The sequence below is a fragment of the Neopelma chrysocephalum genome, unplaced genomic scaffold, assembly GCF_003984885.1.
Source record: "Neopelma chrysocephalum unplaced genomic scaffold, ASM398488v2 Primary Assembly neopelma1_299, whole genome shotgun sequence".
Taxonomy (NCBI): Eukaryota; Metazoa; Chordata; class Aves; order Passeriformes; family Pipridae; genus Neopelma; species Neopelma chrysocephalum.
In genome coordinates, this window is record NW_020897961.1 from 1,786,365 (window position 1) to 1,799,980 (window position 13,616).

A 13,616-nucleotide genomic window follows, 5' to 3' on the forward strand; every position below is an offset into this window, starting at 1 on the left:
TCTGTAAGGTCCCTCCAACACAAACTATTCTGGCATTCTAAGATGTTAAATTAGGAATAGTGAGGTTGAGAGAGAGACAAAGAACATCTTTCTGGGCAGGTAAAGGACTATCCCAAACGTGCCAAATGTGGGGCTGTGCCTCCCAAAGGGTTGTCATGTGGGAGGTGAGCAACTCCGTGACCCAAGTTTATTAAAAACAAAGGCAATTTGATGGGAACTGGACACTCTGTCTGTTCTCAGCCTCCTTGCAGTCAAACCACTAATTATTTTTTTAATATCTTTTTTCCTACATATTTTATAACTTGTTCTTTAGTATCAAATTGGAAGCCAAATCCAGTGGTGGGGGAAAATTAATTTCCTTGAATTGAAGAAGCAATCTCCTTGAGACTTTTTAATCATTAGATGATAACTGTGTGCTAAAGAAAGGAAGACCATTAAAGTAACTTAATAGACCAGGATAAATGTTTTTCCCTGTATCTCCTTCATCTTTATTTAGAGATCCATACTGAGGATATTTCATAAAAACTGCTCTTCTTGACCTTTCATCAGTTATTGTGTAGAGGAACCAACCGAAATAATGGTGGGGAACTAACACTGTGGAGTCCTGGATACAAACCCAGTAATTCTGCTCTTCCTTCCTGCCAAATTGTGTTTTTCCTTTCTCATTAAAGGAGGAATAGCTGTGGGGACAAATAAAAATGCATTTAGCTGAGCTGTGTGATTTTTAAAAACAAGCTGTGTTAATGCTTTTAATTAAGGGGCAGAAGAATAAGAGGCTTTATCAGTTCTTTGTCTGCAGGCCATTATTTGGTTGTGGATGAGCAATCTGTTCTTGTCAACGTCCACCTACTTGAAGGATTTACTACAAAATCAAATGGTGTTTTTATTTAAATTCTCAAGCACTCTTTGATTCCTCATTTATTTAATATGGAGCATTGTTGCAAAGAAGAATGAAGCTCTTAATTTGTGTTGCTTGAGGGACCCAAGGGCCAGTTGGGAGCTTTGTGGTGTCCTGTGCTGAAACAGGATGTGCAGCAAAATGGAGAAGAGGAAAAGTTGAAGGTGAAGTTGCTAAATCCCAGTTAGAATCCCTGAATGTGCTGAGCTGGAAGGGACCCACGAGGATCCTGGAGTCCAACCCTCAGCCCTGCACAGGCCCAGCCCCAAGAGTCACCCCCTGTGCCCCAGAGGATCAACCAAACCCTCCCTGAGCTCTGGCAGCCTTGGGGCTGTGCTTCCAAGAGTGTTTTGGGAAGGATCACTGACTCTTTGCTCTATAAATTGAAGTCACATTGCAAAGTCTTGGAAAGAAATCCTTCCCTGTTCAGGTGGGGAGGCCCTGGCACAGGTTGCCCAGAGAAGCCGTGGCTGCCCCATCCCTGCAAGTGTCCAAGGCCAGGTTGGAGCAACCTGGGCTAGTGGAAAGTGTCCCTGCCTGTGGCAAGGGGTGGGACTGGATGATCTTTCAGGTCCCTCCAACACAAACCATTCTGGGATTCCATAAAATAATAATGAAAGCAGCTCTCTCAGGGTACAGCTCCTATTCTTGGCTCTTGAGCTGTTTCCAGTTCAGAAAACATTGTTTGCCCACTGGTGAGTTCCCAATGATCCACACTATTAGGTAAAAAATGAAGTTTTATTTGTCTGAAACTTTCACCTGGATTCTTTTTCTGGCTTTTAACTGTTCTCTGAGTGCTTTAAACAGACCTAACAGGTTTTGACTGGAGGAGTCAGAGATTCCCATGCTCCACCACACCTATTCCCAGTGGAGGACATGAACTGGGTTGTTCATACTCTGTTAAAACCAGAGCAATTTACCCTTCTATTTATTTCCAGGAGGTAATCTGGGGTAATGGAGCTATTAGATTTGGCATCTGTAACGTGGTTATCATTTCAGAAAGAATTGTTTCTGCTAATGGCAGTTAACTTGCTACAAATAAAGCAATAGAATTGAAATCTTAAGTACTAGAGTGGCAGCAAACCATGAAACATTATCCTGCTTAGTGGAAGGAAGGCTGAACCTGCTGTTGGGGAAGGAAACTATTGGAAAAAACCCCTCTGATGGATTTCAATTCCAACTAATTTAATATGGCAGCTCTTCTACCAGTCTATTCAAAGTATTAAAATGTCTCTAAACAATAATAAAGTGGCCAGAACCTTTTGTCCAAGGTGCTCAGGGGTTTCACCAAGATGAATTTGGCCTCTGCCATGAGGTTACTGAGCCCTGGGGTGCCTTGGGGACCCCAAATGTTCCTCTGGCAGATTTGGCACTTGGTGTGGTGTGGATGGAGAGGTTGAGCCTGGGCCTGGTCCTTGTTTTCTGTAAGCCAGGTCTGGGTATTTTCAGGGGTGTTTTCTACCTCTGCAAGTTAAAACTTAGTTTAGACTTTAATGTGCATGGACAAGCCATGGAATGGGTTTTGAGCCAGGATTTTGGGGGCTGCTGTTAAAATACATGATCCTGTTGCCCCGTTTCTACCTCCAGACCAACATCCCCCTGGAGAACAGGCATTTCTGAGTGGTGTGAGATTCCCAGGTACACAAGTTCCACCCTGAGAGTCTTCCCTGGGCAGCACAAGGTCCTGCAGGGGTGGTGGCCATCCCCCCTGCTCCAAGCTCTGAGCTCAGGGTGGGCAGGGGGTCCCACAGCTCCCCAAAAAAGCAGCACCTTGGCACGGCTTAGCTCCATTCAGTTCATTCCTTGTCACCTCCCTGCTGATCTGAGGGGCTCCTTGGGTTTTTTCTTTACAACATGGATTCAAAAGCGAGCAGTTAGATGGGAGAAAGCCTTTTATATTTCTAATTTAGCACAGAAAATATCCCAGGGGGTAAACTTTCCCCACACCATAACACAGAGTGTGTCCCCGAGCAGCCAGAGCGGAACGAGATGGTTTGTTCAGTGCCGTGCTCTGTGGAAAAATGGGATTTTATGGAGAGGGTCAGGAGTGTTTGACCACTCAAAAAATACCCTGAAATGTGATCTCAGTGTGGGTGAATCAGAACAGCATCCTCAGCTCAGGGCAGCTGGGTGAGCTGGAGAACACAGGGAAAGAGGGACACAGCTGAGGTCATTGTAAACACAACCATCTACTACATCTTTAAACTTGCACAGTTATGAGAAATTAACCCCTGACACTGCATTTTTCCTCTCTCTTTGTGCTATTCGTTGATGTCAGTCTTGTACCACTCTCATTTTTCTCTGTTATTTCCCTGACCAGACCCTGAGCTCGGCTGCTCTTGTAGCGTGGAGCTGTGCACTCTTAGGTTTTTTTGAGGTTTTGCAGGATGGATGTGACATCTCTAACCCAGAGCCCAGTTGGTACTGGGCAAATGATCCAGCTGGTGGTTCTGCAAACAGTTGTCTTGAGTTTTTAAAGGATTTGCAGTGACCTCGTTGCTCTTGGTGATGGCTCCTCTGTGATGTATTATAAAGATCCAAATGGGAAACCCTCTTTTACAGGATTCCATAGAAACTGCTGTCTGTCCTGAAGTCTACTCTGTTACTAGACAGGCTAGAGATAGGAGAAAGGAAATGTCATTTTTACATTTCCTTCACTTATCACAGAATCTCAGAATCTGCTGAGTTGGAAGAGACCCACAAAGATCAGAATCCAGCTCCTGGCCCTGCACAGGCCCAGCCCCAAGAATCACCCCCTGTGCCCCAGAGGATCATCCAAACCCTCCTGGAGCTCTGGCAGCCTTGGGGCTGTGGGCAATGGAAACCCAAAGGAGTTGTGCCCTTGCCCACGGACACCACAAGGTGTTTCCAGCAGAGCTTCTCTATAGTTTAACCCCAGGAGGTCTCTTTCTCCAGCCTGTTCGCAGTGACATGAACTTGAATTTGGGATCATGTCATTGCAGTGGTAAAATAACCTCTTCAAAGGTCCTGGGGGCATCAGGAAGGGGATTGTCCCACTCTGCTCTGCCCTGGGGTGGCCTCACCTGCAACACTGGGGCAGTTTGGGGGGACACAATGTAGGGAAGGGATTGAGCCATTAGAGAGTGTCCAAAGGAGGGAACAAGGATGGGGAAGGGCCTTGATTTGTGTGAGGACACTGAGGGCACTTGGTGTGTTCAGCTGCAGAAGAGGAGACTGAGGGGAGACCTCACTGCAGTTCCAACTGCCTGGGTGGGGGCAGAGGAGGGGCAGGGACTGAGCTCTGCTCTGGGGGGACCAGGGACAGCACCCAGGGAATGGCTGGAGCTGTGTCAGGGCAGGCTCAGGTTGGATCTCAGCCAAAGGTTCTTCCCCCAGAGGCTGGTTGGGCACTGACCAGGTTCCCCAGGGCAGTGGGCACAGCCCCAAGGCTGCCAGAGCTCAGGGAGGGTTTGGCTGATCCTCTGGGGCACAGGGGGTGACTCTTGGGGCTGGGCCTGTGCAGGGCTGAGGGTTGGACTCCACGATCCTTGGGAGTTCCTCCCAGCTCAGCACATTCTGGGATTCTGAGCTCACTCCTTGCCGCGATTTCTCCGGGATAATCAGTAGCAGGAAACATCTGAAGCCAACAGGAGCTTTGCAGAAATTATACCTCAGCCCATTAAACATTGTAGAATGTCACTAACTGTGCCTTCCCATGGGTTTCTCTCCGTGCAGGACTCCAGCCATGATCGGCTGCTCCTTCGTGGTGAACAGGAAGTTCTTCGGGGAGATCGGGCTCCTGGATCCCGGGATGGACGTGTACGGAGGGGAGAACATCGAGCTGGGCATCAAGGTTGGTGACACACTTGCAGGAGAAATTGCACACAGCAGGATTTAAGGAACCCAAAGTGACACTTTAACAAGTTGGCATGAGCAGTTGTTGGAACGCTTCGGGGGGACTGAGCAGGGATGGGATATTTATAGCATTTTAATTTCAGTTTAAGGGGGAAAATGACTTGGTTTTAGGGGTGAGAGGAGTTTTTTTCCTTGGATTCTTATCTGTCTGACCTGAGGCAAAAAGCTACTGAGATGAAATGGCATTTCCAGCTTAAACAGACCCTGGTCATGTTGTCACAGTGGCTGTAAAGTTATAGATATCTTAAATACCAGGAAGAATACAGGGCCATTTTTGTGGTGTCACAGTCTTGGGGGGGGGTTGATGGGACTCTTGTGAGTATCTCAAGAAGACACAGAGCCCGAAAATATTTTCCAGGCATTTACATCTGCAAATAAAACATGTTCACAAAGAGACAAAACCTGCTTTTACCAGTGAAACCCCACAATTGCAGAGCTGCCTCAGAGCATCCTTCCAGACTCCACTGTGACAGCATCACTTGATTACTATGTACAATATTAGATATGGCTTGGTGATTCAAGTGTTTGCACACACTGAAGTGATTCATAAGCAATGAATTCAGTGTTCAGAAGCAACCTGGGCTGGCAGAGTCTGTGGAGATTTTTCCAGGCACGGTTTGGAGTACGGCACTTGTACGTTAACGAGCTGATAGGGGGAGGCTGGAGAGTTATACCTGGAAAATTGCATTGATTGTGCTGTTGTAAAAATGAAAAATCATTGTTCAAGCTCAGAGATTTACCAGAGGATATTTGCTTTGCTGGCAAGTCAGAGGAAACTTAAGAAATCTATTGTTAGTTGGCTTCAGGGAGCAATAATCTCACTTAAACAAGGGAATGGAAGTGAAAGGCTTTAAATGCGCCACAGAGCTTCTATACATGTGAATTAATTACTGCTCATCATCGTGGGTCTGGAGAGATCCCAAACCAAGCTCTTCTGGTGGCTCTCCTTATTTGTTTGTTTGTGGGATTTTTCAGTCTCACTGTGGAGTGAGTCTTCTCACAATTAGTAATTCAACCCATCTGCTGGGTTTGGGGGCATTTCGTTGAAGTTTGGCTTCTCAACAGGAACAATCAGATGGATGTCTCAGGGACAAGTATGAGCATATGTCCTCTTCTTTTTCACATGCTGATTTTTTTAGAAATATCTAAAAAACATCCTTTTGAACAAATAATCCCTCTCTTCCCCAAGTGACTTTCCCAAGCTTGTGTTTCTAACCCATATGTTTGCCCGTTCACGTGCTGCGTGTTCTGGACAAGGTTTTAAAGTCATTGGTGATTTTGAGAGCCAAAGTCCTTAGAAATCTACCTTGCAAGGCTACATAGAAGGTAGATTTTCGAAGATTCTTGAGCCCCAAAAATCAACATCTGTTTCTTATTAGTGGCCAACAGCTCATGACCCACAGGTCCCAGATACGTGTTGGCCAGATAAACACTGGCCAGTATTTTTCCAGTTAGGCACCAAAATCCACATAAAAATTGAGGCTTAAGGATGTTTCTAGATAAAAATCAAGTTAACCGGGAAGAAAGTAAGAGGCAGAGTAGGAGTGACCTTGGAAAAGGTCTAGAAACACGTCAGATACACGTTGGCCACTGTGTGCAGGTCAGGAGGCTCATAGGGAGGTCCTGGGGATGGTGGTTGCCAGGTGTCTGAGTTCCACTTCCCAGTAAGATTCCAGTTATAAAGAGTTTAGCCAAGGAAAACAAAGTGTTCTGGATTCAGTAGGAATCTGGAACAGTTGTTCTTGATTCAAGCAGTTGGCAGATGGATTTATCTGTGTCTGATGGTCCTGGTGCACAGGTTGCCAGCCCTTCCCCCTGTGCTGCCACACTGGGGGCTGTAGCTGCCATATCCCAGTAAAGAAGGACTCTTTAGTAATAAAATCCTTTTAAGGATCAAGGAAAAGAGAATTATTAAGGCTTTTTGTGGGTCTTTTGCTGTTGCACCTGATAAGTGCCTGTCTGGAGTCAGAAAAGTAATTTGGTGGCTCCTGGGTTGTTTTGGTGATTCCTGGATGAAAATAAAGGCAGAAAGTATTTCTTTGCTGTTTTGATGATGGTGCAAATTCCATCATCATTCTGAGAATCATTTGAGCCTTTTCAAAACATTTTGTGGAGGAGACTGTCCCATCTCATCAAAAATGAGATAATAAACCCATTGAGGCGACAAGGAGGACATGGAAAAATGACTGTTTCAGGCAAAAGCACAAGTTTAACTCTGTTGTGGTAAATTAAATACAAATAATCTGAATAACAAAATGAAATAAATGGTTCAGAAGGTTGGGCTGGACTAACCTGGAAGGGCCAGGACCATATATTGTCCAAGAATCTTGTTTTATTGATGTGCTTCAAAGTGATGGAATCACCATCTCTGGAGGGGTTTAACAGAAGTGTGGATGTGGCACTTGGGGACATGGGTCAGTGGTGGCCTTGGCAGTGCTGGGGGAACAGTTGAACTCAGTGGTCTCAGAGGGCTTTTCAAACCTAAGTGATTCCACAAATACTGTAAAATCAGCTGTCCTGAACCTATTGTGGTGAAATATATGGGCCATATGTTTTTTTCAGCTGCTGAATTCAGTGAGCAAAATGAGAAAGTTCCTGCAGAAGCCACTTAAAAAATCCAGTAACAAACTGTTAGTCCCATTCTCAGGGTGGCTCTGCTCTCCTGCACGTGCTGGGAGCATCCTGGGACTGCTCAGAGAATAATAATAAAGCCATTAAACATGTTGCTGCTCCAGGCACAGCCCTGTTCTGCTGGCGGGGTGGCTTTGGCCCTGACACAGGAACGTGCTGTTCTCCGGGTTATTGGATCTTCTTTTGTGCCCCTGGAGTGTCTCCAGAAGGTTGTGCTCATTCACTCACTCCTCAGGTCCCCAATGTCCACTGCTTCACTTCCTGAGACAGAGCTGAGTCTAATTCCTCTTTCCTTGGCAGAGAGCAGAGGAGTGTTTGCAAAGCAAAGCAGGGAAGGCTGATATTTCAACTGAGAGGTTTTCAACTCCCTTTTTTTCTCCCTCCCCACAAACTGTGCCTTGAAACGAAATCATAACAGCACCAGGGCTTCCTTGCTGTGCTGACAACCACAGGGAGCAAGGGGTTGATCTGTCCTGGTGTTAATAACCCCCCAGACTGTTTGGGGAAGAGCTGGTGACGAGGTGAGTCTGGCGAAGCTGCTGGAGCCCAGGTTTGGAGGCATCTCACACTTGGTCTCAATTTCCACACTGGAACAGGGAGAGCCCCTCTGCTCTGGGACAGGCTGGAAGAGCTGAGAGTGCTCACCTGGAGAACAGAAGGCTCTGGAGAGACCTTAGAGCCCCTTCCAGTGCCTAAAGGGGCTCCAGGAGAGCTGGAGAGGGACTTGGGACAAGGGATGGAGGGACAGGACAAGGGGCAGTGGCTTCCCACTGCCAGAGGGCAGAGTTAGATGGGATATTGGGAAGGAATTGTTCCCTGTGAGGGTGGGGAGGCCCTGGCCCAGGTTGCCCAGAGAAGCTGTGGCTGCCCCTGGATCCCTGCAAGTGTCCAAGACCAGGTTGGACGGGGCTTGGAGCAACCTGGGCTAGTGGAAGGTGTCCCTGCCCATGGCAGGGGTGGGATGAGATGATCTCTAAGGTCCCTTCCAACCCAAACCATTTTGGGACTGTGGAATTCTGTTGCTCCAGGCTCACACTGCCCGTCCTGGGCAGGGTGTGTGTGCTGTGGGTGCTGTGACCCCTTCCTCAGGCCCAGCTCCCGCTCTGGGTCCCAGAAAGAACAACCTGCTCCCTCTGACCAAGCTTTGGGCCAACTCTTTTAAGGAGTTTCTGCTCTGATTTGATAAACCTGGTGCCCAGCTTTCGTGGCTTGAAAGTGTTGCCTCTGCTGTGGGTCCCCACCAGCTCCGTGTGGGTATTTTGGGACAGAGACTTCACTGACCATCTCAGCTCCTGCTGCTGAAAATGTTTCATTTATTTTAAAATGTGGCCCAGGTTTTTAGTGAGTGTGTGACTAAGTGGGGAGGCTGCAGTTGCTCCGTGTCTTGCTTTTTCTCTGCAGGGAGCCTTAATGGGTTTTCATGGTTAGTCACAGCCATTCCCTAAATATGGTCCATCAAATTGCTGGTGTCTATTTGAATAAAGATGCAAAAGTCTGTGGCATGGCTGTTGCCATGATTTCTAACTCTGGGATGGGCTACAAGGTTGTTTTCAGAGTATTTTGTGCTTGTGTCATGCATTGCTAATTAAACTTATTTGAGTTGTCTTTCCGAGATTAATTTAATCAATAGGGATATTATTACTACTTTGATGGTATCATTTGTACAAATTGTCACTTGAAGAAAGCAATTAACTGAGAATGCTTATTAGCTGATCCATCCCACACCTTATTTGTGCAGTAGGAATCGATTCCTGGATTCATTAAGATGAGCACAACTCAGGGATCCCTTTGAGGTTCAGTGACTGGCTCGAGCTGCTTTTTACTGCCAGTGTTAAATTGCCTGAAGTTTGGGATGTATCTTTTAAAACTATTTCCAGAAGAAAAGCTTGGCACGTCCTCTTAATATCCCAGACTTTTTTTACCTCAGATTTGTCCTCTGGATCCAACAGGCTGGATTGCTAGTGCTGCCAAGGCAGTGAATGTGTGCCTGAAGCACATGGAGTGGCCCCCCTGTGCGTGGCTGTGTGGAATCATAGAATGTCAGAATGGTTTGGGTTGGAGGGGACCTTAAAAATCACCCAGTTCCACCCGCTGCCATGGGCAGGGACACCTTCCACTAGCCCAGGTTGCTCCAACCTGGCCTTGGACACTCCCAGGGATGGGGCAGCCACAGCTTCTCTGAGCACCCTGTGCCAGGGCTTCACCACCCTCCCAGGGAACAATTCCTTCCCAATACCCCATCTAACCCTGCCCTAGCAGTTTGAAAACATTCCTCCTTGTCCTGCCACTCCAGGGCCTTGTGAGTAGCTTCTCCCCATCTTTCTTGTAGTTCCTTCAGGTCCTAGAAGGCCACAATCAGGTCATCCCAGAGCTTCTCTTCTCCAGGCTGAACAACCCCGATCCTCTCAGCCTTTCCTCCCAGCAGGGGTGCTTGGAAAATAAATGGGTACAAGGAGGGCATATCATTGTTAGAGGGGATTTCTTTAATAATCAGAGCCTCACCCTGCAGCACTTTAGGCACAAAATTAACCCCACTGCACTGGCAGGGACATGGATCCTTTCCCAGGGTGCCATGTCTCTGTACCCTTCACTCTTCCAGAAACCCTTAAAAGAGATGAAATGGCACTTCAATGGGACAAATCTCCTGCCTGTGTTCCAGCCATGAAGGAGCCTGTTTTGTTTATATGAGTGTGATCATTCACAGGCTGAAACGTTGAGAGGGTCAGGCAAAAAAAAAAAAAAAAGGAAAGCCATCAAATAGGTATATTTAAATTCCACACAGGAGCTTCACTCTTTCTGCATTCAGAAAGTGAAATCCTTCTCTTCCTGCATTCATTTTCCGTAAAATTATGCTTTTATCTTTTTGTTAAGGAGCAAACAGTGAGGTGGGTTCTCTTTCAGCATCTGTGGCTCTGTGGGTGTGAGGTGAGAGATGGGCAGCCTATATCCCATGGGAGGCAGAGGATCCCCTGTGGGTGGGAGCTGAGGAAGGGTGGCAGGGCTGCCAGTCCTGAGAAAGATACTTTGAGTTTTTATCCTCTGTTTCTGTAAAAATAAATACACCACTAGCCCAGCCTGGCCTTCCCAGCCTGCCTGGGAACACGGGCTCCCATGTGGATACCCTGTGGCTTTCCATGACCTTGTGCCTGTCACAGAGAGTGATGGACGTGAGCGTGAAGGGGAGCACACCAATCCCAGTCCTGACTGGGTTTGTGCCTGCATGGACCTAATATCTAAATAGTGCCTGTCATCAGAACGTAAAAAACACCCCTGGTTAGGCTGCAGTTATTTTTATAATGTCAACCAAACACAGACATCTCAAACCAGGAGTCACGTCCTGCCTCTGCCACATGTTAATGGAGACGGGGTTTGCTGAGGGTTTGTGTTTGATCTTCTTCAAATGCCTCTCTCTGTCTGTCTCCTCTCTGCTCCTCTGATTAATATATTAAAGGCTGGGTGCAGGCAGAGCCTGCTGACAGCAGGCAGCCCCTGCAATGCCTTTTTAAGCACCCTGTCCATCAGTGCCTGGTGTGACTGTCACCTCTCCCGTGACGCACATCGAGGGTTTGGGATGCAGAGCGTGGTGGGATCCAGGAATCTCTTGATGCTGCATTGTTACATTTTTTTATCACTTTGAAAAATAGGGAGCTGAAAAGCATGTAATTTATTCATGAGGCTTTATTAGGCTTTGAGGGTTTGCTGAGGTGCAGGAGTTAGGGATGAATCCAGTTCCTTGGGGGGCTTTTTTCCCCCGTCTGCACCTCGGTTTGTGCACTGAATTAGTCATGGAATTACATATGCTGCAAGGTTTTTTGGGAAGTGTGGGAACAAATCAGCCTGAATTTTGGGAGGGAACGACTTTGGGAAGCACGAACAGATGCCTCCCAAGCTTTATTCTGTGGTTGGTTGCAGGAGGTGTTGGCACATCTGGGGCAGGGAAGGAGAGCTCAGCTTTGGGGAGCTGAAGGCTTTGGGGTGGAATTCCCAGGAAGCAGTTAATTATCTGGGACTATTCAAATATCCACTGTTTTGATACTCCTGAGAATTTATACTGATTTTAACTGAGAATTTAACTTCACCAAGTTGGTCAGGTGTAGAGGATGCAGTGCCAGTGGTGGGGGATGCTCGGGTGGGGCTGTGGGCAGGAGGGGAATCCCAGAATCCCAGAATGGCTTGGATTGGAAAGGACCTTAAGGATGATGCAGTTCCAACCCCCTGCCATGGGCAGGGACACCTTCCACTAGCCCAGGTTGCTCCAAGCCCCGTCCAACCTTGCCTTGGACACTTCCAGGGATCCAGGAGCAGCCACAGCTTCTCTGGGCAACCTGTGCCAGGGCCTCAACACCCTCACAGCCAAGAATTCCTTCCCAATATCCAACCTAAATCTCCACTCTGTCAGTGGGAAGCCATTCCCCTTATCCTGTCACTCCAGGCCCTTGTCCAAAGTCCCTCTCCAGCTTTCTGGGAGCCCCATCAAGCACTGGAAGGGGCTCTGTGTTCTCCCTGGAGCCTTCTCTGAAGCCTGATCTGCCAGGATGGATCACCTCTCCCTCCTCCATCTCCAGGCACAAAGAGCCTCCCTAGCACGGAGAAGAGGGGTTTGATGCCCTCTCACAGACCTGCTGATGGTTTTCCAGGACCCCAGACACTCCTGCAGTTCAGCAAACATCAGAAAAACCCCATGAAAAGGTATCAAAACAAGCAAACAAAAATCCCACAACACAAACTTACCAACGATACAAACTCAAGATCTGTTTTTACAAAGTATTTTATCAGTCAGACACCAAAATCCACATAAAAATTGAGGCTTGAGGATGTTTCCAAATAAAAATCAAGTTAACTTGGAAGAAAACAAGAGGCAGAGTAGGACTGACCTTGGAAAAGGTCTCAGAGACTGTGATACACCAGGAATACTCGACCTCCCTGAGCAGCCCCAGTGTGTTCATTTGTACCTGGATCCCTGGTAGAGGAGATTTTGCTCTTCAGAGTGGCTGTGGTGTGGCTGGAAGCAACATTTCCACCACTGAACAATACCCAATCACTGCCTGCATTTATTTTAAGAGCAGGAATCAGCACAAGTGTGGACTCAGAGCCCGTGTTTGGCATTTTAGCTGCCGGCTCAGGATTTACGGGAGGTGCTCGAAGGTGCTTTGTTGGAAGCTCGGGTCCAGTTTTCCAAACTGGTAAAATGCTTTTCATCACAACCTTCTCCATGGAAAGGGAGCTGTGTTTTGATTATTTCTAAGCAGGCTGTAAGCTCTGCATTGGGGGCTGGAGAGCTCAGGGCTGGGGGTTGCGGCTGTTCCTCTTTGGGAAGGGGATGGCAGCTCCCAGCTCGTTTTCCTCTTGGTGGCAAATAGTTTGTCATCCCTGTTATCCTCTGACAGATGGGACAGGTAGAGGAGGGGGAAGGCACTATTTTCACCCCAGTTAATCCCACTGACAAGTTGATTTTTTATCTCTGACCATCTTTGTTGGGAAATGTGATGGTTCTTCCCGTGCAATAAGGCTGAGATTCCCTGGTGGATGAAGAAGTCCGTGGGAGGACTCAGCCATGCCTTGTCTCCACTTGAAACTCTGTCAGGTGTCAGCTTTTTATTGATTTTCCCAGAATTTTCTCTGGCAAGCAGGGCTTGGGACCTGTCAGGGCTTGGTCTAAGACTCTGGCCCACAGTCAGAGTCCAGCCTGGGCTTGGGCTGGGTGCAGAAAGCCACATGTGGAAGCAGGCACAGCATCTCTGCAGCTAAAGGGGTTGTGGAGAGCAAGGACAATTGGCTGTGCAGGTTTGTAGAGACTTGGCAAAGTTTGTTTTATTTATGATCTTCACCAGTGGGTTTTAGAAAACGGAGCCTGAATTCCTCAGGAGGTCATCCCATGTCTGACTCTGCTGCTCCTCCTGAACAGAACTGATCCTCTGGGCTTCTTTCCACTAAATTTTGGAGAGGTTTGGATTTCCCCTGCTATAGGATGTGGACCCCACTGACCCTGTCCACTGAGGTTGCTCCAGGGGCTCCTCAAGCTCCCAGCCCTGCCCACCTCCAGGCTGGGACACCAAAGGCACCTCCAGTGTCCCCAGGACAGGTTGAGTTTTTACGTGTTTCTTGGGCATGACATCCATTCCTTGAACTTCCCCTGAGCTCCAGCTCTCCATTCCCTGTGAAGAAACCTCCCCACCTCTGCCAGAGGAGGCACCTGAGGCTGCATTTTCCC

General features: G+C 47.7%; 1 protein-coding gene and 1 long non-coding RNA gene across 2 annotated transcripts in view; one reads left to right on the forward strand and one right to left on the reverse strand.

Moving 5' to 3' along the window:
• Positions 1-13,616, forward strand: part of GALNT17 (polypeptide N-acetylgalactosaminyltransferase 17) — a 216,473-nt gene that overhangs the window by 135,558 nt on the left and 67,299 nt on the right. Inside the window, exon 6 of the mRNA XM_027704952.1 lies at positions 4,595-4,712. Coding sequence (XP_027560753.1) covers positions 4,595-4,712 — 118 coding nt within the window. The remainder of the gene's footprint in view (positions 1-4,594; positions 4,713-13,616) is intronic.
• LOC113978203 lies at positions 3,190-9,411 on the reverse strand. Its single transcript, XR_003537509.1, has 4 exons — positions 9,328-9,411; positions 6,324-6,431; positions 4,564-4,724; positions 3,190-3,512 (listed from the first exon to the last, which is right to left on the reverse strand). It is a non-coding gene; the product is annotated as an uncharacterized LOC113978203 (long non-coding RNA).